This window comes from Schistocerca americana, chromosome 1, assembly GCF_021461395.2.
Source record: "Schistocerca americana isolate TAMUIC-IGC-003095 chromosome 1, iqSchAmer2.1, whole genome shotgun sequence".
Taxonomy (NCBI): domain Eukaryota; kingdom Metazoa; phylum Arthropoda; class Insecta; order Orthoptera; family Acrididae; genus Schistocerca; species Schistocerca americana.
Genome location: NC_060119.1, coordinates 535,527,817 through 535,555,000, shown reverse-complemented (window position 1 = coordinate 535,555,000; position 27,184 = coordinate 535,527,817). Strand labels below are relative to the sequence as shown.

Genomic DNA, 27,184 nt, shown 5'->3' with positions numbered 1-27,184 from the left:
TTGCCTTTCATTTCTTTCTTCAGTCTGAGAAGTCTACCTCCCATTCGCTTTTGAACATGCCCGAAACATTCTAGTTTTTCGGTTTTACTTCGTAAACCATAAGGATTGCTCTCTAAAACGGTCTTAAAAGCACTGGAATCGCCATCACCTAGATACTTCACATACCTAGCACCATTTTGTTCAACTGAGCTTCGAAATATTAGTTTCATCCCAGCTGCTTCCATCCCACCATTTGACCCATGCTAATTTATGCTACGTACGTTCTTCTGTTTCTGCTACCACTTTTCTTCTTTACTGCCATCGTTGTCCATTCTTGTGTGACACCTAGTTTAATATATGCTCATTACTTAGAAGTCTAAGACTTTCTCTGTAACCACACTAATGACAGATGATCACCTTAAAGTGACATATGGTCCCTCTTCCTCTGTATTCCATCACAAGAGACAAGCAGATCAGTCCTTCTTCCCCATCATTGTTAATATTTATAACTTCCTCAAAATCTACTTTCATGTTCTCCTTGCACTCAACTTTGAGAGCACTGCTGAAGAGTATTGCATTGTAATCACTAGATCTAGCCACTGGTGCAGGCGTGTTCTTCAAGTCACGAAACAAATTGTTGCCTTTCTGCTTACACCTAATCATCTCATGGTGTAACACAATCTTGTATTCACCTCATACATCTTCCCATGGAGAGTGGAAGTCTTGAACTGTACATCATATTTACAAACTTTATATAAAATATGTACAGTTCTTTCAATGCCAACTCTGTCACTGTCATCATACTGTCTAAGGCCCTTGGACCCACAATTATCACATGCACATGAAACATTAATCACATGTGCAAGTACTTCAAAGGCAGTTAACCTAAATCCACTGGAAAACTAGTCTTTGGCACTGTACACAGCATCATCAATTCCTTCTCTAATTTTCTTCTTCGATTAACTCAGTGACTTCGTCGAAAACTGTTCTTCACACTTAGGAGCAGTATCTATAACACTGTTATTTAAATTTCCTGTACCTTTTACACGTGAAATTCGCATTTCATCACTTTTTCGAATATGCGTCCACTGTTACAACCCATTTGGAGCAAAACAGGTTGACATACCCAAAAATAAAAACTGAAATAAGTTTGTAGTACGTGTTATTAAAAAAACACCTTGTAAACAAGGAAACAAGCAAAGATAATCTTTCTTACAGCCTCCTAGACTCATCCGCAGTTCGTTTCGATTGTGTGAACGAAAAATTAACGCATAGAAAATTTATAGCGTAGAGAAGGTGTGTATCACAGCATAGAAAGAGGGTGCATGGCAGTCACAGGCACTTTTTTAAAACACATTTCTAGCCATAATTGATTATGAAACTTATCGTTGGCGATCTGCATCTTGCTCAAATGTTTCCAACAACTCAGCAACCAGTATCTCATCTGCTAGGATTACACAAGCCTTCCTACTCAATGCATCTGTGTTCTGATGCATTCTTCCTCATTTATGCTGCACTTCACAGTCATATTCACTTGATTTGAAAGCCCTTGTCATCAAGCAACTACTTGAATCCTTTAGATTCAATAGTCACAGTAAGGCCACATAATCAATAATTACGGAAAATCACCTATCACCTGTGGGTAATATTTAAAGAAATTCACCCAGAATACCAATGATAACACTGCAGCAATATCACTGGCATCACAAGATAAAATACACAGCCTTTCAAAATGTGGACAGATTAAGAAGAGATATCTCATCAAAATATCCTTAATATACTGTATTGCTGTCATTTATTTTGTGGTCCACTCAAAAGACATCCGTTTCTAATAGCATAGTCTCTAGTTTGGTGATAATAGTATAGTCTTTCATGGGTCATTGATAGTAAGTGTCCTTCTTTTATTGTGGTTCTGGTTTCAATCCAACTGAACTTTTAATGTGGCCCAGGTATTGTACCTGACAATCTGTGGAAAACAATTGTTTTACCTTCAAACTTGGGTGTATCACTTGCAGTCTTGACAAGATGTGTTTCAGCCATTCAGCATTTTATTGTATTGTCCTTAAAAAAATCATGTCAGCCAAATATAGTAAACACATGCTTGGGTTCAGTCCTCAAAGTAACAGATCTGCAGGCTGCTGAAATATTGCAGACATGTTCCTCAGACCAGAAAGCATCCTAAGAAATTTATACATTACTGAAAGTATGACAAATGCTGTTTTTGGCCTGTCTTAGGAACAATAGGAACCTAGTGACAGCCTGATTTAATCATCTAGCGAAGTGAAGTACTTGTAGTTCCTCAACCTATCCAAGTTGTCGTCTACACAAAGTAGCAGATATGTATCATGTGAGGTCACTTTGTTCATTGATCATGTCAACAGAGAGACAATAGATTCTCTCACCATTTAGTGACTTCTTGAGTACTATTACTACAGGTGAAGTCCAGGGACTAGAGGGTGGCTGAATGATTCCATCGTTAACTGTTGACGAGACCTCTCTTCTAGAACATATTGTAAATGATAAAGGACTTAATAGGACTGTTGCACAGTCTAGCATTCCCTGTCCGAACCTACTGATATGTTGAGTTTGTGGTTGGTAAGTATTGCCTTTCTTCCAGCAGCCAAGCAAATTCCTCTGATACTGGATACTAAAGGCTTCTCTCTCACTGTGATAAATGTGACATTTTCTCACGCAATTGAACCCAATGCTGGTGAACGTGGAGGCTTCTAGCGTTAGCAACAAGTTGCGCATTTCACATTTCTCTGTAACTGCATTTGCACTGCTGGAGATTGTTCACCATCACTTACCTCTTGTATACTGACCATATAGTCCCACATAGGATCATAACATCTCTTACTTTAATATTAACCAGACAAACTGGCGCACACTTTTTCCCATTCACAGTTTCAGCCTTTCTAAGGTCCTGGTCGGCTTGAACTTGGGGCAGATCTTCAGTTTCACTCTCCAAGTGGATCCAGCAGAAATGTAGTTCTGTCACGATCTCAAATTTTTCATCCAGAGAACTCTTCCTGTACTGCCACGTATCGTTTCAGGTGCATTGACTTTCAACACCAAGATGTGGTTCAGCGGAAATTCGAGAAATAGGTCTTTTTTTCACCTTTTCGTGTTGTCCAGCATACGGTCTATGATCTGTAGACAACGACAGCTTCAAAATGGCGCAGAAAATCGCTCCACAGAATGACATCAAAATTGTGTCCTCTTTTATAATTACTCCATTTGAAAAATTTATTTCTTCCAATTAATTATCAATTCTACTTGGTGATTTCCCGTTTTCTTTATCAAAAACACTAAACTCGCTTGAGTGCCTATTCAGTGAAAACTTTCACACTGCTCCTCCCGATTCTACCACAATCACGTTTGCACCTCTTATGAGCCACATTCGGTTTACCTAGTCTTATCGGGAGTGTGGAGGGTTAACTGCTCTGGCTACTTTAGGCTTTCCATGATTAGGGTCTTTCATAGACTCTAAAATTGTGGGAATCATCTCGCCGAAATTTGATCCATGTCGATACCAGGGTCAGTTAATGTCAAAGTGATCAATTACTCTACAATGTGGATAGCAAGAGTCTGATAGCTTTCGGTGATACCACCTGATTTACAATTTGTTTCAGTCATGAAAACGTAGTGGAGGTCATTATTGTGTGAAGGTATGGAACAAATTGCTCAATCTCTTTGCCTAGTAGTACAAGACAAACTGCCGAATGCAAAGATGAAGGTGACTCGACTTTGACTTCATACCCTAGTGGAGGGATGATGTCCTGGCTAAATACATCAACCACTCGCTGTTCAACCTCTTCCAGCAAGACGTATTTTCACGTTTCATCTTACCACAAGGTAAGTGTATGGCATGGAATTGTGAATTTACAGAAAATTCAAAATCTTCTCCCTGTCGCTACCTAAAGGTAAAAAACTTATCCCAGTACTAAGTCACATTTACTGTGTCTCAATATTGCTCTCTCACCCTAGGAACACTTCCTGCGTTCCTTAACGTGTTTACCGATTCCACATGGGTGCTTGCACCACCTGATAGATTTAAGCACACCACGTGCAGCTGAAACTCGTCTGACTGTGTGTACATGTGATCAAAATCTCCTACATTCTGCAAAAAGCTGGATACATCCTCCATGGATTTTCCCGAAAAGGAAGGAATGAATGCAGCTACTGGAAAAATAATGATTATATTAGACTGTGGGGCTCGAGCATCGAAAGCCTGAGGTTCCATAGGTGCCTTAATGGTAGCCTGGACACAGTAATCATTTTTTTGACACCGACTGTTATGCCTGCACTCCGTCTGCTCCTACAACTCATACTTCCTAAAGTAAGAGCATTTATCTGTTCCTGTGAAACTTTAATGGGACCTCACTACTGCTTGCGAGCGTAGCATGTAGTGCTGAAGCTGAGAGTGAACACACAACCATAAAAATATGTTTTCTTTACAGACCATCAGATGAGAGATCCCACTTCACTGACGCCAGAATTGTTCAGTGAGAGGGTGAGCTGAGTGTTGGAATTTGGTCAGCGTGTGGAAAAAGGTGAGCATCTGTATGGTCCGCAAATAATCAGCAGGAATTAGTAAATAACTTCATCTTTTATTCCAGTATACAGAATACAAGGGGCATGCCAAGGGACGGCGAACAAGCCACAAACTATTTGCGGTAACGATCGCGGCCGGCTGCAATGAACCCGATTCCGAAGAAAATAGGGAGAGAAGCGTGAAGGGAAGTGCATGTTGTTGGTCCGCCAGCTAAAACAAGAGAGTGAGCCAAATCTGGAATCCATAATCTACTCACATTCTCCAGACGAGGACTACTTGTGACTCCTTCCCTACACTTTCCACTGGGGCGATGCAGGCACTGCTTGTAAAGCATGGCTTCCAACGGTTATCTGTTGGTGCTAATCTCTACTGACTTGAAACACAGTCCTGCTCCGGCAGGTAGGCCATGAGAGCAGTACCGTGAATGGATAATTACAAAGGTGGAAAATTTTAATTCCGAATATATAGGCTATAAAGCGCACCCAGTAATTCCTCCGACAGGTGGCGGCCTGTGCAGCCATTTCTTTGGTACTGTTCTTTCACACAAAAGCCGTGGAGTGATATTAGTAAATATCCATCTCCATTTTCTTAAAAATTCCAACCAAATCATGCGCGATGTCCTGGTCTCCAGGCAGCTCATCCTTCGGTAGAGCAATTTTTATATGGTACAGCCACTGAATTTAAATTTTCTCGAAAAGGTTTTTAGTGCTTCCTTGCTCATTCTCTTTTTCAGTACTATTCTTCCTGTGTCATTGCCATTCCCGTCTAGGAGGAACGGTAGTTTCTCCTTAACGTCGTAATGTACAAAGACGAGCCCGGAGAGTTTACCACATAGATAAAGCATTAAATGAATTACAAATTACTTACTTTAATATTACAGATCGCTACTGCTCTAGTTGTTATTGCCAGTCACTTCACCAAAGATTTTAATCATCACTTGACGGTTCTGTATTATTTGGTAGTTGAAATTGATATGTAAAGAAATACAGCCAGTAAACGTTTCTGAGAGCCCTGGAACCACACTTCCAATCTGTAAATGTTACAGCCTTCCCCTGTATGGCAACCACGAGCGACCCAAGATGTACGGGAAATATAAAGCCGGCCTATAACGTCAGACGTAATATGTAGAACATGATGCATTTACAAAAAGCTTCTTATAAGAAACGTGACTTGATGGGGGTTCGTTTATTGAACCACCAGTGGACCATAACCTCAGAAAAGCCTAAAACCGAAATTAAAAGAAAGCTACTCCTAACTCAGTAAATCTAGCAAAGTGGCAGGCTCCAATCTTATCATATGCTGAACCCTGGTCACTGGACTCTAGCAGGTGAGTCTTCTGCAGAGAGTTTCAGGTATGACGGAAGTGCAGCGTACAGCATTATGTGGGTTTTAGAACCATTTAGGCAGACTCTAATTGGTTCTTACACTGATCATCAGACTCAGGCGTTTGATGGATCACTTCTAGCCAAATTAAGATGAGTTGGGGGCAACCGTGAAAAAAAATCTGAGATGATCATTGATCCATTTAGCACTTTAGATTAGGTATTCAATTATGCCAATAAAACAACAGTTCAGTCTCGTATAATTAGATCTAACCTACATATAGTTTCCGCTAATGTAACGTAAATTATCATTATCGGCAAAATAGGCAAACGCTTAATACTTGATAATAAGGTGAGCTACGTGCAATGAAGATGGGTGCCTGCACGACCTTGAAAGCTAGATGACAGAGGCTCGCCAGTTTATACACTGTAAATTCCTTGAATACATTTACTAAAATGTGGGGACAAACATGGCGGACTAGGAGTCACATATAGAACTACAAGATCAAAGATAGTGGGGCAGATGGTCTGAGATCGAACAACGATTGCAACATCTTGCGGGGTGAGAGATCAAATACGAGAAAAATTGACAGCTGAACAGGCAGTCATAGATAGAACTGATAGAGCGAGATGGATGGTGGCTTTGGGCTACATAGGCGTAACTTCTGTTGTAACATCCTTGGCTTCCAAGTGTCAAACTACGAGAACAAGGATGGTGGAGCATGGAGTCAGAGAGCGTACTAGCAGACTAAGGTGGCATCTCTGGGGTACAAAAAAAGAGCTATGGGAACAAAGGAGGTGAACAGCAGTCAGTGATCGAACTTCCGCGATTATGACGCCAAGTGGGATACATCGAACAAACTACAAGAATAAAGCTGGCAGATCAACAGTCAGAATCGAACTTGTGGAGCAGGATGGCGACTCTAGGCTGCATACTCTTTGGCTCTTTCAGTTTTTGGGATGGCGTACATGTTCTCCTCACCATAACCTTGCTACTGCATGTAGACAGTCTGCGTGCTTGCTATCTCAGGCTTATAACCTAGGAGCAAGAAGTCCCACTGCATATACTGCTTCAGTATTTCGGTTTTTCTATGTCATTTCCATCAGAGTACCAACAACATCGCTGAGCGACTGAACAGATGACTTCGATGTGCTTACAGATTACATACAGACAATGCCTCGAATTATATCAGTTGAACGCTTCTCACATTGTTCTCCATATGCTTATTTTGGCATCTTTCATTTTTTGTTACTTTCCACTTCGATTAAATAAGTGACGAAGCTCTCTTCCCTTTCATAGCGACTTCTTAACACTCAAGTTGAATTAAGGCACGTCTTTCCCATCTCTTAAAACAATGCTAGGAAATAATGGACCTAAAGCACGTTGTACAGTGATTTTAAATTATATCCATTTGTATTCCACGTCTTTGTTCTCAGTGCTGTATATATGATGTTGACTGTTCAGTTATTCTATTTATGAAGGGTTTGACAGAGGTGAAATGTTTGATGTGCTTTTAACTCAGGATCCGTTACAAAACAAGGTGTATCATGCCATAAAATTGTTTCGAGAGTGAGAGCCTGCCAACTCATCAAATAAGAGAAATAATAGTAGGAATAAGTTTTCACTGAGTAACACAGATCCTTGTTTCTCGTTACTTTTCCTAAAAAAACTATTTTTTTTCCTTTCCTAACGCTCCTCAGTACACAGACAGTCATTGATGCTGTACCTGCCTCATGGTCACTGGATCCCTGCTCTATATTAACTGTTTCAAAAAGCTTTGGCCTGTTTGTAACAAGGTATATGGCGCTGTTCTCAAGATATGGTTATTTAAGTGCCTTCTTGAAACATTTTTTAAAGTCCAGAACAATCTTAGACGAATCTAATTCTGGCACCTGTTTTGATCACATGACTCGTTCTATAGCTGGTAAAATGAAGTGTCCGCCTACAACAACAGCATGGTAGGAAACTCGTTCACAATAATATACAGATTTTCAGTCAAGCTCTCTGCCTCTACACGTCCTGTACTAGAAGATGTAAGAAAGCATCTCACTGTCATTTGGAGTTGCCTTTGACGCTTACCTTCACCAAGATTATTTTATAACTCGGAACCTGTAGTAACTGGCCGCAATACTTTGTCGTCATTGTTACCTTTAATAAGCGAGGCCAAATATATAGGACCTACCACAAGTGCTACTGCTGTCTGATAATACAGTACAAACATTTTCTCTTACCAATCTACAATGATAATCGTGCCTTTCTAAGAATAAACAGATTAATCTTTCTTCGATTACAGCAAGTAATTTATCATTGACCCTGCGGATGGTTACCTTTAACTTACAAAATCCATATGTACGCATCAAACCACCTCTGCCGCTTCCTTTGTGTTGTGCATGATCAATTTATTGAGTGGAGCCCTACAACCCCACCCGATAGCAGAAGAGAAGAAATCTGCACCCGAAATAATAGCAGATTTGTGTGAGCCTCTGGTTTAGACATTTCACTCAGCTCCTAATTACAGGACCACTATCGACTCTGGGTAGTATTTTACAAATTGTGAGCCATTCTTTCACACAACTTGTGAAGCTGGCTGTCTCTACCAGTCCTGCCAACAGCTTGTAAGAACTATGTATGCCCTCTGAACCCAAACATTAGGATTCTGTCTTTGCAGCATGAGTGGTTGGATTCTATAGCTAACATCAGAAACGCTTGCAAATCTCAGACAAAACTTCCCGTCATGTATTAAAAACCCAAGCACATGGAAAGAATTCTGCTCCTTATCAAACGCACAGAGCTCTTACATCTGCTCTTGAATTAAAATAGGACTTTTCTGCTTTGTCATAAAGTTAAGAAAAATCCTGTCTTTTAGAACTTAATCTACTGCCTGTAACAAACATATTACTTGAAGAACTCGAATGTTATCCAATCAACAGGTTTCAAACAAAATTCAAAAACACATTAAATGTTGTTAAAAATGTACAAAAACGCAGAATGAAAACAGTACAAAAGTATCCGGTAGCACTTTTGCTCAGAAGCCAGCTCAGAACGTAAAGACGATATTCATATCAGATCAGTTATTAACATGAAGAGTGTTCCCACATACCACATAGTAAAGCTTACACACAAATACTTGAGTAAACATTTCAAGCTAGAGAACAACAGAAGTATAAAAACTCTTTAGAATTATTCCTAAAAATGTAAGCTACAGAATTCTTTGAAGGAATGACTTGTATAATTCCATCCTGTTTGACACAGCTAACGTGATCACAGAACAACTGACAGGAAACCTAAAAGTTTCAAACACCCCTAAAGAAGAACTGATACAAATCTGAGAAGTAACAATTGAACAAACCTACTTTCAATTTAACAGTTCATTCTATCTACTGAAGGACAGCCTGCCAACAGGAAGCCATTTTCACACACACTAGCTAACGTCATAATGAATGACATTGAAAATAGACCTCGTAGGGGATAACTGGAACGAAATATTACACTGTCACGCCGGCCTGAGTGGCCGAGCGGTTCTAGGCGCTACAGTCTGGAACGCGCTGCTGCTACGGTCGCAGGTTCGAATCCTGCCTCGGGCATGGATATGTGTGATGTTCTTAGGTTAGTTAGGTTTAAGTAGTTTTAAGTTATAGGGGACTGATGATTTCAGATGTTAAGTCCCATAGTGCTCAGAGCCATTTGAACCAACACTGTCACAGATATGTAGATGATATCGTTTTCCTCATGGATGAACCACAAGAAGATACAAACAGTTTACACAGACAATTAAATAAGATACACCAAAACATACAGTACTATTTGGAAACAGAAATAAAAGAGATGTCATAAATCGCAAAATCTAACAACAGACACAGTTTCAACACTTTAGGAAAAAAATGGTTCAAATGGCTCTGAGCACTATGGGACTCAACTGCTGAGGTCATTAGTCCCCTAGAACTTAGAACTAGTTAAACCTAACTAACCTAAGGACATCACAAACATCCATGCCCGAGGCAGGATTCGAACCTGCGACCGTAGCGGTCTTGCGGTTCCAGACTGCAGCACCTTTAATCGCACGGCCACTTCGGCCGGCTCACTTTAGGAAGGGAAACAGATAAACACATATAATACACAAGGAATTAAACTACCCACAGTCTCAGACAATGACAGGTATCAGGCATACGGTATACAGACTGTGTAAAACACCTCTAAACAAAAAGAACTATCAAGAGGAACTAAACATAACAGTCAACATAGCACAAACCAACGGACACAACAGCAAGACGGTATACAAAGCATACAGACTAGATGACAACATTAAAAGTAAAATACAAACAGAACACAACAAAATTAAAAACAGCTCAGACAACATGTGACAGTAATCACAATGCTGTTCATGCCAGAAACATATCCCTCAACATAAAGTAATACACCATAACATACCACAATCAACGTACACACAAGATTATTAACATCTTCAAAAAATAAAATTAACATATATTCAAGACAAGTAGCACAGTGGAGAAGAAAATAAAGACTGTGATAGAAGGAAAATTTTTCTGAAACAGTTCAGGAATACAGGAATTAACATGTAATAGGTGTGACTCTCAGTATATTAGGATGACTACAAGAAATTTTAACTTTAGGTACAATGAACGTGTAAGGTCACTGAAGCGTGCCCCAACCCAACATTCCACTCCACTGTTGTCCTCTAAACTCTCATGATCTCTCAGTTAGCCCTAAATCATGTGAGCAAGAACACTTGTAGTGTGCTACAGAATAGGTCTTGTGCAGGGAAGTGTTCAAATGTGACATATCAATTGGAAGAAACTTGTATCCTGTGTACCTCATAAATACATAAGAATAAATCTGATGCATGAATAGAACATGTTATAAATGTAAATGTAAAAAAGAAAACTATATAGACGTAAATAGAAACAGATATAAAACAATCACTACAGAACTCGTATCAAAGTTAGTATAATTAAATTATTTTCCTTTTATTAGAGCGCACTGAAGATGTCTTTCATAAACAGGTGAAGCACGTTTGTTGCGTTAAAGAAATTCGGTTCCAAAAAGTGGAATTTATGTTACGTATAGGATAAAGTGTAACTGACGTAGCAACTAGGGAAAAACGGATGGAAATGTTAGTAACTTTAAAATGTGTGCAGTGCACAGAAATACATTGCTGCAGGAAAGGAGTGGGTTTGACGAGTCATGTTTTGCAGTTTTTACTTTACAGTAAAAGCTTTAGAGGGGAATTAATCAAATTCAATAACAGAACACTGACAGGATAGCAATATAGAAACCAGGAAGCAAAGGATGTTCCACAATTGTCAGTAAGTGTGGATCACCAAAAATCACCCTACACAGTCCATTGCTACACGGAGTCCTCATCTTTGTTTTAAGAGCCAGTGGTAGCAATTGTATAAACTGTACACTAGATGAGGTCTGAAACTTAATTGGATGTTAGAGTTGTCACACCTACATGCCACCAGCTGCTTTGCTGACACGTACTTACATTTTGAAGTGATATGATCCTTCAGTTCCCTATATTGTTGTGTAATAGCATTCATGATCGTACGCATTTACGAGAAGTGAAACGTGCTGTGACATTACAGGACTGTCTGCATCTTGGCTATGTACGGCGGAGCGAGTGTAATAGCGTGTTCGCCTGGTTAGGCATGGCTAGCACGTACACAAACGGTGTGCAGTGGCAGGTAACGACTGGTAAAACCCAGAAGGTGGGACAGACACGCACGCTGTTGACCAAGTGGTGCTTTCCAGTCATCGAAATTAACGCGGATATAATAAGAAATACAAAAAAAATAGAATGTATTAGAACCTCAAAATACGTGAGGATGTCAAATTGTGCATCTGAAATTCACGAACCCACTGTAGCTCTGGACGCCGCTGTAAGACCTCTAGTTTGCGAGTAACACAGCCTATTAACATTAATTTTAAGTAAAACTACTCGCAAACCAAATCAGCTAAAATATTCGTCGACAGATGAAATTGAAGCTTGTAATGCTGTAAACACGTAATAACTTTGCCACTATTTGAATTTCAGGTAGACAAAGTAATGATGACTATAACTAATATGATTAAATCAAATGAACCAGAGGTCAAAGTAATGCATCGAACTCGTACCATGACGTAAGCGTGTGTTTCCTTATAACCTTCATATTTCCCTAAATATAGAAATGTAAGTTATAACTGACATTTTAAAATTAAGTATTGTATTGATAGAGTGAATCAGGTACATCGGTAATAGTTCAGATCTGGTGTCTGTTACCTACAAATTTGGTGCATAACGAGAAAGAGTTGAAGTTTGTGTACCTTTTTGTCCTGAAACAGTCATTTGCATGTATACAGTTCTTTACGTTTTATTCATTTTAAAACAGTGCATGCTGGCATCACTCAATACTTTTATTGATAAGTGCTATTATGTTCATATCAGAATGATTTAGATGGTGGAAGAGTAATCTGCGTGAGAAGATGGTTTTTTCCAGATGTTTCATTGCAATGAAATCGATGTAGTTCTAGAATATGATCATTTTAAAGACAAAAGTCATGAATACAACTATCTTCCTAGAAATAACCCGAACATACAGAAAAAACTGTGGGTGTAGACTTCAGTTTATAAATGTATGGACGGATGGAAGAAGACGATAGAGCGCAGATAGACAAGTTAAATGGACAGAAAAGTTAAAAGAAGAACAGGATACGTGGATAGAAGACGAAGCTAGAATAGAAGAAAATGGAAGATAGATAGAACAGCATCTAACATACCACACGACCAACAGACAGCAGTCGCGATTTATCTGTCATTCGAGCAACTCTGTACCCACTGTTACTCTGAACCACTTCAAATCAAACAGTAAAACCAGACGGCATGACTGTGACGTTCAGGTCTTAGTTAGGATACACAGTAGTACTACCTTATCAACTGTGTTACTGTTAGTGTTATTTAATCCCCTTTTCTGTCCTTGTTTAATACACGTTCAGTTTTTAAGAACTGATTGTAGATATAGAGTACTCATTACTTGTGAAGAATCACAGTTATTTTTACCTGAGGCTGCAGGTCTGTTTGATATTCTAACCTGACAGAGGTAGTAAATGATGTTTGAATGGTTCTGGTACCGGCGCCGTATAAATTCACTGCTATCTCCACTGCAGAACCGTAGCCTGGTGTCTGCCAGCAGTCGCACCGTGTGACGCAGCGTGCCGCCCTGGGCAACGAAGAGCCCCGCCTGTGAGGAGAGAACACACGCTGAAGTAAGGCAAATTCTGTAACAACAAAAACAATACCACGAACATTGCTAATACATAGCAACAGGTTAAGTCACTTGTGAAAATCATCTAGTCAAGACCGAAAACTTTCTTGGGGAACGAGGAGTTCAATAGCGTCAAAGGCCGAACTGTCAACTGGACACAGGATACTTGCAGCTTTCAGATGTCGGAACATTGAATAGATGGTATCACCACATAGGCCGGCACGAATGCTGTAAGAAGGCGGACAGAGCTGGATTCAATGAGAAAGGTCTACAGAGATTGTATTCGTTTTGTAACCGGCAGGAGAAACCAGCATTAGTATATAAAGGTAATACCCAGAACATGTGACTGTGAGGAGATATGCATAAACATTTTTGACCTGTAATGAGACTTGACCTTAAGCGACAGGAATCAAACCCCGTAAATAAATATGCACAGCGATTCCGTGTGAACATTTCAAAGGAACTACTGGACTTATTTTTCTCTGTAACGGACATTTTCATCTAAAGGACCAGTGGCGCAGCTACCGAGAGGCAACATAAATCTACAGACAGGTTTCCTTGTATCACGACGCTATCCCTATGCTAATCACCACGAGGCCTTCTCCGGCTCAGTTCCTCCCTGACCCAGTGCGTCACTCCCTACCTAACCTGATTACCCAAGACTCCTCTCAAGCGGCAACACTGATGGCGATCTCAATGCGGACGCCAGATCAACACAGGATGCTGTGAAAAAGTACTCCCACCATCATTCCATCCACCACATGTGGCCTCTAAGTCGCTGGATTACAGGAGAACGTCACCAATCCCAGCCACTTACATAACAGTCCTTATTTGTAATCGTGTACAAATTTACCCACATACACAGGTCTCCTTGGAAATCACTTTTCTTATTTCCCATTTAATCGCCTCTTTTCTTCAAAACGGGATTACATAATGTTTGGACCCAACCATACTACTTCGTTTTTTATGCTACTAATTACAATAGCTAGGATGTATACTAAGTTTTCTTTACATGCTGTTATTCTTCCCACAAATTTTGATGACAGAATCCGTTACCTAAGCACTCGTTACATGTATTTACATACTAATGGAAACTGATATCCCCTGTGAAACCTATTTATTCAGATGATGCAATTCACTGTTACGAACTCTTTCTATTAATTAGTTTTGCTGGAAATAATGTATTTCGAAAGTTATTGTGTATGTAAGTTTTCGATCTACAAGCATCCATAACAACTAGTGAGCTACTAAATAGATCAGAAGAGTAGATTATCTCTAAATTGTAGACCAATTTTTGCTCGCAGCAAAGACATGTTTATTTTACGATACCTTAACGGACTAGTATCGTCGTTCCGTGTGCCTAGTAGACAACGTTTTGATCTCCTTCAGGAAAAATTACTTTGTGTGCCAATTAATTCATGTTTCACATCCTTTTGGCGGAATATAATTCAAAGCTATCCGTCAAATGCTAGTGCAAGGAGAGCTGTATCGAGGCCTGGTCTTTACCGATAGGAATCAATCTCCGTAAATAAATATACGAAGTGATTTCGTTAGAACATTTGCAAAAAATTACTGGACTTCTCTTTTTATTTACACACATCAAAAAATGTTTTGCTTCACCTCGGTTCCGAGAGTTCCGGAACCTGTACACGAAATTGGAATAGAGATCAACGTAAACATCATTTCCGCCCTTTTTATTGCTCATGAAAACCACTCATTGCATGTTGTAAGACCATACAGCGAGACCTTCACAGGTGATGGTCCAGACTGCTGTACACACCGGTACCTCTAATACCCAGTAGCACGTCCTCTTGCATTGATGCATGACTGTAGTCGACTTGGCATACTGTCCAAAAGTTCATCAAGGCACTGTTGGTCCAGATTTTCCCACCCCTCAAAGGTGATCCGCCGAAGATCCCTCAGTGTGGTTGGTGGGTCACGTCGTCCATAAACAGCCATTTTCAATCTATCCCAGGCATGTTCGATAGGGTTCATGTCTGGAGAACATGCTGGCCACTCTAGTCAAGCGATGTCGTTATCCTGAAGGAAGTCATTCACAAGATGTGCACCATGGGGGCGAATTGTCTCCTTGAGACGAATGCCTCGCCAAGATGTTGCCGATATGGTTGCACTATGGGTCGGAGGATGGTATTCGCGTATCGTACAGCTGTTACAACGCCTTCCGTGACCACCAGCGGCGTACGTCGGCCCTACATAATGCCACCACAAAACAGCGGGGAACCTCCACCTTGCTGCACTCGCTGGACAGTGTGACTCAGGCGTTCAGAATGACCGGGTTGCCTCCAAACACGTCTCCGACGATTGTCTGGTTAAAGGCATATGCAACACTCATCGGTGAAGAGAACGTGATACCAATCCTGAGGTGGCCATTCGGCATGTTGTTGGGCCCATCTGTACCACGCTCCTTGGTGTCGTGGTTGCAAAGATGGATCTCGCCATGGACGTCGGGAGTGAAGTTGCGCATCATGCAGCCTATTGCGCATATTTTCAGTCGTAACACGACGTCATGTGGCTGCACGAAAAGCATTATTCAACATGGTGGCGTGGCTGTCAGGGTTTCTCCGAGCCATAATCCGTAGGTCGCGCTCATCCACTGCAGTAGGAGCCCTTGTGCGGCCTGAGTGATACATGTCATCGACAGTTCCTGCCTCTTTGTATCTCCTCCACGTCAGAACAACTTCGCTTTGGTTCACTCCGAGGTGCCTGGACACTTCCCTTGTTGAGAGCTCTTCCTGGCACAAAGTAATAATGCGGACGCGATCCAACTGCGGTATTGACCGTCTAGGCATGGTTAAACTACAGACAACACGAGCCGTGTAACTCCTTCCAAGTGCAATGACTGGAACTGATCGGCTGACGGACCCCCTCCGTCTAATAGGCACTGCTCATGCATGGTGATTTACATCTTTGGGTTGGTTTGGTGACATCTCTGAACAGTCAAAGGGACTGTGTCTGTGATACAATACCCACAGTCAACGTCTATCTTCAGGAGTTCCGGGAATAGGGGTGTTGCAAAACTTTTTTGATGTGTGTATTAAGAGATACAATCCTGTCACACCAACATTTTCGGCTAAAGGACCAGTAGCGCAGCTACTAAGGAGCAACATTAATCTACAGGTTGGACCTCTCTGTTTTTCTTTTGTTAAAAAAAAACCTTGTCAGTGACTTCATCGGAATTATCAATGACCTAATTATCGTCACCCATAAGAAAAGCACCTCTTCTCCTCTCTCAACCCTACCTCCACATCCTAACTCTCCCCAGCCAATCACTGTCTAAGATGGTGGAAGTAAGCCAGTTGTGCTAGTGGAACCCTTAAAAAATTCAAAATAAATATTAAAATCAGAACACAGTAGTGTACAGTTCATTAAAATGAAAAAGTTAATAATAGTGCAGCTAACTTGGTACTCAAAAGTATCTGTACGTTACATGTACTCTGTGCGCTATTCTAAAACATATTTACTCAAGAATTTGCTACAGGATTAACTTGTAGTATTTTTGACCATGTTCAAAATCATCGAAATGCTCTGAAGCCTGTTTTTTGTGCTACTTTTAGAAGAATTTCTCCTAATTAACTTAAAGTGTGTGATCTGTAGTATTTCCACGGCTAAATGTGTTTTGCAGACCATTTAAATGAAGCAGTCGATCACGATGTAGTCATCTTAGCTGTGCTCAAAAACATCTGAATGTTCTGAATTTTTTGCAATATATTGAGAAGGATCTACCCAAACAATTACGTAAAGCAGGACTTCTTTAGATGCAAACTTTGATTTCTGTGTCAGATGGTTTAAGGCACAATGAAACCTCAAATTAATCAGTTTCACAATCTAAATATTCTACGAAGCTTGTCATGTGCCCCAAGGCACGCATTGCTAAGAGTGAACCCAGTGACCGGGTGTTTTGCTTGTTCCAACAAGTCTTGTTCTACCGGCATCCAATGTGTTTGACTCTTGGCTCGGCGTAATTCTGTATGGCACACAAGCTGCTCTGCAAATTGCACGTGGGCGCTATTGGTGATCTAACTTACAGGTTTAAAATGCAGTCGTTGACGAGGTTTATAAAAGCAAACAATGTTATTCCCATGTATCAGTTCATCAGAAACTCGTCTCCAAAGCCGATATTAAGGACAACCAAACATTATAGTGACCCCAAGTTAGTGTATTAACTTCATCTTGCAGTTCAAAATGTTTGAAATCGTCTGCTGTCACCCAGTGGAATCTATGTACATGACACTTAGATGGAACAGCATATAGGACAGTAGCAGTGAAAATTCGTCTAGGTATGAAAGGAGGATTGTTATGCTTTGTGTGAAACGGGGGTTGCTACGCTTTCAAAGTCAGTCAGACATTAAAGCGATTCCATGCTGGACTTTACTTCGCAGAATAAAATGTTTGCCATCTTCTGCTGATGTAATACCAAACATTACAGTGCAGTTGTAATACACATTTGTGTAGATTTGATACGAGCGTTTCTATGTTGTCAACCACTCACTTTCAGAGTCTGTCAAACATTATACTGACACCTTGCTGGGGTACTTACGTTACCTTCCAACAAAATTTTTTCGTCTTCCGATGACAATGCTAAATCATATGGTCACACATTAGAAACTGTCTTTCAACTGGATATTTGACATAAGTTTTGCACATTATAGTTGTGCTGGGAACTTTGTACAATTTTCTATCACATGCTATGTGATGTGTCAGCTACTGAGGTTATCAGCTACTGTGGTTGTCAGCTGTTATGGGTGTCAGCTACTGAGGATGTCAGCTACTGGCGTCCATTTTCCAGCGTAACCTGGCAACAGGTAACAATGTAACAGCATAACTTTGTACATGATAACAATGTAATGGGCTGACAGGGTAATGAGGTAGTGGGGCCACAGTGTAATGGGTAATGAATAAAATAGTGTAACGGGGTATTGCCCGCCCAGTTAGCCGAGCGGTCTAACGCACTGCTTTCCGGGTGGGAAGGCATGCTGGTCCCCAGCACGAATCCGTCCGGCGGTGTGCCGGCCAGTCTGTGGATGGTTTTTAAGGCGGTTTTCCATGTCCTGCGGCGAATGCGCGCTGGTTTCCCTTATTCCGCCTCAGTTACACTATGTTGGCGATTGCTACGTAAACACTTTCTCCACATACACGTACACCATAATTACTCTACCACGCAAACATTGGGGTTACACTCGTCTGATGTGAAACGTTCGAGGTTGGTCCACTGGGGGCCGAACCGAATAACAACTCTGGTTCGGTGTGGGGTGGCGATGGGGTGAGTGGACTGCTGTAGCCTGATGTGGGTGTGTACCACTGAGGGCTACGGCGGGGAGCAAGCCTCTCCCTAGTTTCTAGGTCCCCTGTTCCATACAGTACAATGGGGTATTGGTAAAAGGCTAACTTATATACAACATAAAAGCATATTAGTAAATGGGTAACGGTATTATAGTGTAACAGTGTAACTCTGCAATTGCTTCAGTTGGGGGAATGGGATAACAAAAAATGGCTCTCAGCACTATGGGACTCAACTGCTGAGGTCATTAGTCCCCTAGAACTTAGAACTAGTTAAACCTAACTAACCTAAGGACATCACAAACATCCATGGCCGAGGCAGGATTCGAACCTCCGACCGTAGTGGTCTTGCGGTTCCAGACTGCAGCGCCTTTAACCGCACGGCCACTTCGGCCGGCAATGGGATAACAGTGCAATGAGGTAACGTGGTAGCGGAGTAATGGGGTATAGGCAAACATATGCTAGTGTAATGGTGTAATGTTGTAATGGTCTAAGGGTGTGACGGGCAGTGGTTAATGGGAAACAGATATTGGCATTATGGGCAACTTTTGACAGAGTAATGGTGTAATAGGGTAATGGTGTAAGAGTGTATTGGGTAACTGATAATGGCTAAGAGGTACCAGGTTGTGCTGTAATGATGCAACTGTGTAATGGTGTAATAGTGCAAATGTGTATCGTGTAACATGTAATGAGAAACGAAAAAGTAGCAATATAAACAGCTGTAGGTAAAGGTTTCCAAATGAGAAGCGACATATCTTCATGAAGAGCAAGCTCAAAGATTACCATTTGCTGTTTACCATTCAAAGATTTGTGTTGTGAAAAAAAGCAAAGACTACTCCTATAAGTAGTGGTAACTAAGCTTTGGAAGTGCATAATTCTCATCCCCAGAAAAACAGAGTGAAATCTAATAGATAGGTTAGCACACACGTGTACTTCTGTAATTCAGTGCAACAGAAAGGGAGATCAGCTTGCATTGTGGACAACTCGGTACTGCACAGTGAGTACTGATTTATGAAGGTAATAAAGTAAATTGAACATGTGTTAGGTTTTTGACTACAGCACCTAGCAGTATTTTAATGATGTATCCTCTATTCTGTAATTGTTGCCTTGGAGTTCACAAATCATTAAATCATCCAAGCAGAAAATAATTCACAGATATATCAGACAGCTAGAACCAAAGTAGCATCTGTGAACTTACCTTGGCTGGACCTAGAGCATGCAACAAAAGTGTCTTATTATGAATGTCTTGTGAGATTGGAATACACTATTAGATTTCCGATTTTCCGATACAGCCTAGTATTTTTGGATCCTGAAGCGAGATGCCAATTTCAACTAGATGGCGCCCATGTGCCATAGCACCCTCTAGTGTCTTAATGCAAAGAATGATAACGAATATACTGATATAAAACTGTAAACAGCGGATTTATAAGTAATTATATTTCAAATAAACACAGGTTGATTAAAATGTAGTATGGATAATTAAACCTACAAATAAAAGATTCAGATTCACTAAAAGAAATCGAACACCATGTTCTAACCTCACTATCCTCTCAACCGATATTGATCGGTGAGACCTGGCACGAAGTCGGCGTCCCAAAACATCCCAAAGATGTTTTATAAGAGTCAGGTCAAGTCTCTGTCCAGACCAGTCCATTACATGGATTTCACTGTCGTGTAACCACTTCGCCACAGGCCATGCATTATGAACAGGTGCTCGATCGTGTTGAAACATGAAATCGCCATCCCCGAATTGCTCTTCAATATTGGGAAGCAAGTAGGTGCTTAAAACATCAATGTAGGCCTCTGCTGTGATAGCGCCACGCAAAACAACATGGGGTGCAAGCCCCCTGCATGAGAAACACGACCACACCATAACACAACCGCTTCCGATATTTACTGTTAACACTACACACGCTGGCATATGACGTTCACCGGGTATTCGCCATACCCACAGCCTGTCATCGGATCGCCACATGGTGTACCGTGATTCGTCACTCCACACAATGTTTTTCCACTGTTCAGTCGTCCAATGTTTATGCTCCTTACACCAAGTGAGGCGTCGTTTGGCATTTACCGTCGTGATGTGTGGCATATGAGCATCCGCTCGGTCATGAAATCCAAATTTTCTCACCTCCCGCCTAACTGTCATAGTACTTGCAGTGGATTCTGATGCAGCTTGGAATTCTTGTGTGATGCTCTGGATAGATGTCTGCCTATTACACATTACGACCTTCTCCAACTGTCGGCGGTCTCTGTCAGTCAACAGACGAGGTCGGTCTATACGCTTTTGTACTGTACGTGTCCCTTTACATTTCCACTCCACTATCACATCGGAAACAATGGACCTAGGGATGTTTAGGAGTGTGGAAATCTCGCGTACAGACGTATGACACATGTGACACCCAATCATCTGACCGCTTTCGAAGTCCACCGTTACAGTATGTATTTAAAGCAAATGTAATTTTCATCTTCATAGTGCCACTAATAGCGCGATTCTCATGCGAGTGGCTTGAAATCTGAATAGACATGATGTTTCAGATATAGAAACACGCCTACCACCTTACGTTTATGTCGCATAGCTCTTTCTTGGTGTTCCGATTCTTTTTCTGTCTTTGTATTTACGATAGCCTTCAATTGTTGGGAACATAATGTTGAGACCATTCATTACTGCAGTTTGTAAGATCACATTTCTCTTCATGATACATTTTCTTCCTGTTTGTATACCATTATCATCCTGTCTGCCTTTTCCTGCCTTTTCTCTTCTTATTTCCATCCTTCCAGTACGTTCACTTTCAATAACTATTTCTACTTCTGTTTCAGTCATCACTTGACTTCCCCCTAAATTATATAAATTTTCATTATTTTGATCGCTTGAATCCTCATCAGTCGCATCGAGACATGTATTGGGGGGTGGGAACGGAAAGGACTCTTAGTGAAATCTGACTGCTGTCATACTCGATATCGTTATTGTATTTATCGTTACCAAGTATTCTCAGAGCTTGATCTACACTGAAAACCGCCTGTAAAAGAAATAATAGTAAATCATCATTTGCTATAAATTAACCCTCTTTTGTGACTGACGTGCTTTTCGTGGCACAGAAACATATGCTGACGAAAAAAAAAATCACAACACCCAGAAGAAGTTGTGAGTCATATACGAAAGTTGGCAGGCTTGTTTCAATATTCTGAAAATGATTTCTCTAGCAAGCGTGGTCAAAAATATTTCCAGTAATTTGATTTTTGATTAATTATTTTTTAATATACCAGACAAAAAAATGGGATACTTTTGAGCGCCAAGATCGCTGCATTGTAATTGACTGTTTCACTTTAATAGTCTGTAAAGTACTATGCTGTGATTGAAGGAGAGGGGAAGCGAGGTGAGTGGAAGGTGTTAAAAAGTAAAACAGCGCAAGTTCCGAGATCTTGGATTTTGAATTGTTGGGTTTGAGGCGGCACGCGAAGGGTAACAGTAAGGAGTGGTTGCCTGGCTTGTGACATGAGAAAGGTGATATCAGTGATAAGTCTGATAACATGGCTGGTAAGAGTGGTGATGTCATTGATAAGGAGGCAGGCCTTGTGATGTGGGTAGGTCACTGACCTGTGTCACATGGCATTAGAATGTAAAGAAATTTATACAACGCTACCAGGTTTCCTCATCTGCTGGCAAATTCAAAAATAAGAAGGGGCGTTCCAAATGGTTCAAATGGCTCTGAGCACTATGGGACTTAACAGCTGTGGTCATCAGTCCCCTAGAACTTAGAACTACTTAAACCTAACTAACCTAAGGACATCACACACACACATGCCCGAGGCAGGATTCGAACCTGCGACCGTAGCAGTCCCGCGGTTCCGGACTGCAGCGCCAGAACCGCACGGCCACAGCGGCCGGCCCCCCATTTTTGTAGCAGTGAAAATATGCCACTCAGACTTAAGCCAGAAAGCAGAAATGGACAGACGACAGTCACACAATACAGGGTATTAAGTGCTGTAGACAGATACACGCAGCGATAGAATAATTGTAAATTTTAACACAACCAATTATATACGTTGATGGAAATGGAAAGTGTTACACCATGAACCAGCAGTCAGTTGCTTGAACGTTTTCCGCATCACGTAACGTTAAATGAATATACTTTCATTCCTCTCGAAACTGATGTCTGTTGTCTACATCACTGTGAGGTGTGACCTCCACGGACACGAATACATTCTTCGTATAGTTATGACATCGAATGAAACAATTTGAAAAGATCATCTTAAGGTTCTCGCCACGCTTAAAACACAAACTGTGTCAGTTCAAGTAGTATGGTGGGTGAAGTCTGGTATGAAAGTATACATCTTACCATCGCATCCCCTAGATGTTCTGTGGTTGACAAACCAAATGACTAGGCAGCTCAGTCACGGGTCAGTACATTCCTCAAGAGGCTTGTGGTGTGGGGTCTTGTTTCGTTACTGGAATATATCATTTGGTACCATGGCCATTAAGGGTAAGAGAAAACAACAAAAATTCATTCTTCCTTCAACAATTAGCAAACCAGTCCTGTTCTCGTATCCAGTAGCCATCACATCGTGATTCCTGGAGTCGGTGTGTGTCTCGAAAACCGCCATGGCCTCTGACCTTTCACAGTGCCATCTACAGACATGTTGGTGTCGATCTGACCATCACAAACAGATATATGAAGATGGTATCTGTTCTTTCGGACATTAGTGATTTTCAGCTCTCAAAGAATGAAATTACAATGAAGTCCAGACCATTAGCTGCTTACAGGCGTTGATAAATACCAACGAGGACAATTGAAAATATGTGCCTCGACCGGGACTCGAAGCCGAGATCTCCTGCTTACATGGCAGACGGTCTATCTGACTGAGCCATCGAGGACACAGAGGATAGTGTGACTGCAGGGGCTTATCTCTGGCACCCTACCCGTGAGACCCACACTTCCAACTTACTGTCCACGCACTACATTTGCAGTTCCCCTGCCCACTATACTCATCACGCGCGGCAGTCAATCTACCAATTCCCGTAAGATTTGACGAACGTGAGTGCATCCGCACCGAAGAAGACCATTGGACGGTAAGCCTTATCTATAGGAAGATGGTATCTCTTCTTTCAGACATTACAGGCTGCTTGTGAAACTTGACGTGCCCTGAAAGGCTTGCAGCAACTTCCCTGGCCAGCACTATCTGCGGACTTGTCTCCAAACGAGCACATGTGGGATATGACGGGACGAGAAGTAAGTCGTGCAACTCGTCAGCCAACAACTTTTACAGAACTACGTCAACAGGTCCAGTAGGCGCGGCTTAACGTATCCCAGGACAGTATTCGCCATCTGTACAAATGACTGGATACCAGAGTCAGCGCCTGCGTTGCCACCTATGGAGGCCACACCGCATACTAATATTTTGTTTGAGCAGGGGTCGATACCTGGTACCTCAGAACCGTCTGTGTTCCATAAAAGTAATCATTTCATATGCTCCATATGGACTGTTGCAACAATAAATCTTGAGTGAAATGGAAACCTCCAAACAGGAGTACTAATTTTTTCCGGCAGTATAGTTTGGTTGACATGTAACCACTTTCCTGGCTTCTCTTTTCATTCTGAGTTTCTCACTGCCCTGGTGAAATCTAATAGAAGCAGTAGCACACCTGTCTATATTCTTCAATACATTAACATCAGTTAGTGTAGCAAGGGCTGCTATAGATATTTTGTTGAAATTGAGTCTTAAGCTTTGTTTGTAAGAGGCATCCTATTTGCTCTGTTTGTAAGAGGAATTCTATTTCCAAACATTACGTCGCGAATTTACGGGTTGGTTCCATTCTTCCACGCTCTCGTACGTGAATGAAATGTGTTAGGAAATCGTTGATACTGGTGCGAAGTAACGTCCTTTCGGCTTTGTAGGGCGCCTTGCGTAGTATGTGTGTAGACGTAGACGTATCTTGCATCAAGTTTTAAAATTACATTATACACAGGGTGGCCCAGGATATCCAAGGATATGACAGGAAGGAGCATTCGAATCAAAAATGTGCAGTAAACATGGGCTCTAAAATGCTTAACTTAAGAGCTATGAGCACTTTTCCGGTAGAGAACACGTGTTTCGCAGCAGCCAAGTTGAACGTGCTCATAGCTCTAAGGGACGGACTTCAGAGCCCGTGTTTAGTAGACTTTTTTGCTTCGAATGTTTCTAGATGCTTTAATGCGGACATATTTTCCTTAATTTAATCCCCAGCACCACCTGTCAAAATATGGAAAGCCAAAACTTTGCAGTAGAAGAGATTTGTTTCAGAATATTGGAAATGAAGTAGGGCTCATAACTCTTAAGTTATGCATTTTAGAGTCCGTGTTTACTAGGCTTTTTGGCTTCGAATGATCGTTCCTGTCATATTTCCGAATGCTGACCATTTTTCTGGGGCACCCTGTATATCACGAAACCGTATTTTATGTTTGAACGGCTATTTCTGGTGCTGTCTCGTAATGAAAAGTATAACCAGTTCACTTCTGCCATATGATGATGTTTTGCCGGAAGTACTTGCAGTTATTTTTAAATATATTTATCCCCCCCACACACACACACACCTCACTCTCACTCTCTCTCTCTCATCAGTGTGTGTGCGCGCGTGCGCGCGCGCGCGCGCGCGTGTGTGTGTGTGTGTGTGTGTGTGTGTGTGTGTGTGTGTGTGTGTGTGTGGTTAGGTAAGAAAACGAAACTATGGTTCTTTGTCAAGTAAACTTTCTTTTTTTCATCTACAACCAAACTGTAAAATATTTGTAACTTTCAGACCACTAACTATGTTTTAAATGAATGAAACAGTTTCCTAAGTTGTGATGAAGAAAATGCATTAAATTAGTTGCACTGGCTGTATTAATATTAATGAAGAATATTGCGTCCCTTTTCGACGACTACTGCGAATCAGACGATGTGCAGGTAAGCCTCAACGTAAACGAAAAGGTATATACCATTTTTCACGCAAATCAATATGTACAGGGCTGTCACTGCTTTTCCCTAGTTCACTAAGAACAAGTCAGACGATGGTAAAACCAATTCACAAGAAAAAAAAAAAAATAAAATAAAAATTTCGTTGTGGTACTTCGTCTAAGTCCGGCTCCGCGACCGAATGGTCAGTGCAACTGACTGCCATGCGGACAACCCGTGTTCGATTCCCGGTACAGACAGAGATTCATCCTTGGTGGGAGGACTGGGACTGGGTGTACCAAGCTTCGTGAAGCCAGTTGAGGGGCTGCTTGACAGAGTAGTAGCGGCTGTACGTCGTGAAACCGCGTGCTCCTCCGTACCGCATCCAATGACGCCACTGACGGAGGGTGATACGGCGGTCGGCCAGTTCCGATGGGACCACTATGGCCTGTGGTCGGAGTTTGCGTTTTTACTTCGTCCAAACAGAACACACTGGTGGACGATAAATCTCAGTAGCGAACCGAGGGAAAACAGGGTAGTAACTTTGAAAACGCCTTACCTACCCCGTCGTTCGCTGTATCGTGGTTTGGTGAGCGTCGACAGGCGAAAGAGGCTTAACTTTCTTTCTGTATCCATTAAATATCGTCAGTATGAACCAAAAAGCCTACTGACATTCCAATGCAGCTGCCTGTTCCTACAGCCAAAATATCTTTCACGTTAACTAGTGATCAAACTGAAAGAGGAGTTTTCGACAGCAAATTGTATCTTGTTTCTACTGCTGGTGTTTTTGTACGGTACGTAAAGTAACCTTGTAGGTATACCGTGAATGGAAGTCACGACCACATATCTGGAGAATGGACAGTGAACTATACCTTGAAAAAATATCCAACACAGGCGGATCCGACGAGGCCGCACAGCGTGATCTGCTCGAGCTCCTCCGGAGGGTCGGCGCACAGCTTGAGGGCCACACACAGCGCCAGGAACGTGATGGAGGCGAGCGTCACGCACGGGAGCACTCTGCTCAGCGTGCTGGGGGCCGCGCCCCGCGGCTGCCACAGACCCAGCAGCATCCGCAGGGTCGACCCGGGCACCACCAACGAGTCGCTGTCCGCCGGCGGATGCTCCATGCTGGCTCCTGCTGTGGAATGTGCGGTTTTCAAAGCCGCTATTAGCTAGCGGTGTCCAGACTCTCAATGGTTGTGCAATGACACTCTCGAAGGGATTACCTAGTCCGCTATTTCTTTGTCAGCTGGCTACTTAGTCTATAAAGATACAGTTCCCCACGCACTATTCGCTGAACGAACAACGCGTTTTCGCAGTCGCAACGTACGTGTGGTTCTTTAGTATTCTTAATACGCAATGATGAACCGCAACATTATGACCACTGCATACTACCAGATTCAATACCCACTTTTGATTCGGTAAGTACAATATACAGGGTGCTCCATTGATCGTGACCGGGCCAAATATCTCACGAAATAAGCGTCAAACGAAAAAACTACAAAGAACGAAACTTGTCTAGCTTGAAGGGGGAAACCAGATGGCGCTATGATTGGCCCGCTAGATGGCGCTGCCATAGGTCAAACGCATATCAACTGCGTTTTTTTAAAATAGGAACCCCCATTTTTATAACATATTATTGTAGTACGTAAAGAAATATGATTGTTTTAGTTGGACCACTTTTTACGCTTTGTGTTAGATGGCGCTGTAATAGTCACAAACATATGGCTCACAATTTTAGACGAACAGTTGGTAACAGTTAGGTTTTTTTAAATTTAAATACAGAACGTAGGTATGTTTGAACATTTTATTTCGGTTGTTCCAATGTGATACACGTACCTTTGTGAACTTGTCATTT

General features: G+C 41.6%; 1 protein-coding gene across 1 annotated transcript in view; it reads right to left on the bottom strand.

The window, feature by feature from the left end:
- The window catches only part of LOC124572507 (odorant receptor Or1-like), an 85,980-nt gene extending 59,527 nt beyond the window's left edge, over window positions 1-26,453 (bottom strand). Inside the window, exons 1-2 of the mRNA XM_047131131.1 lie at window positions 26,199-26,453; window positions 12,946-13,095 (exon numbers count right to left, since the gene is read on the bottom strand). Of these exons, the coding sequence (XP_046987087.1) occupies window positions 12,946-13,095; window positions 26,199-26,453 (405 nt within the window). The remainder of the gene's footprint in view (window positions 1-12,945; window positions 13,096-26,198) is intronic.
- Window positions 26,454-27,184: the final 731 nt, after the last annotated feature.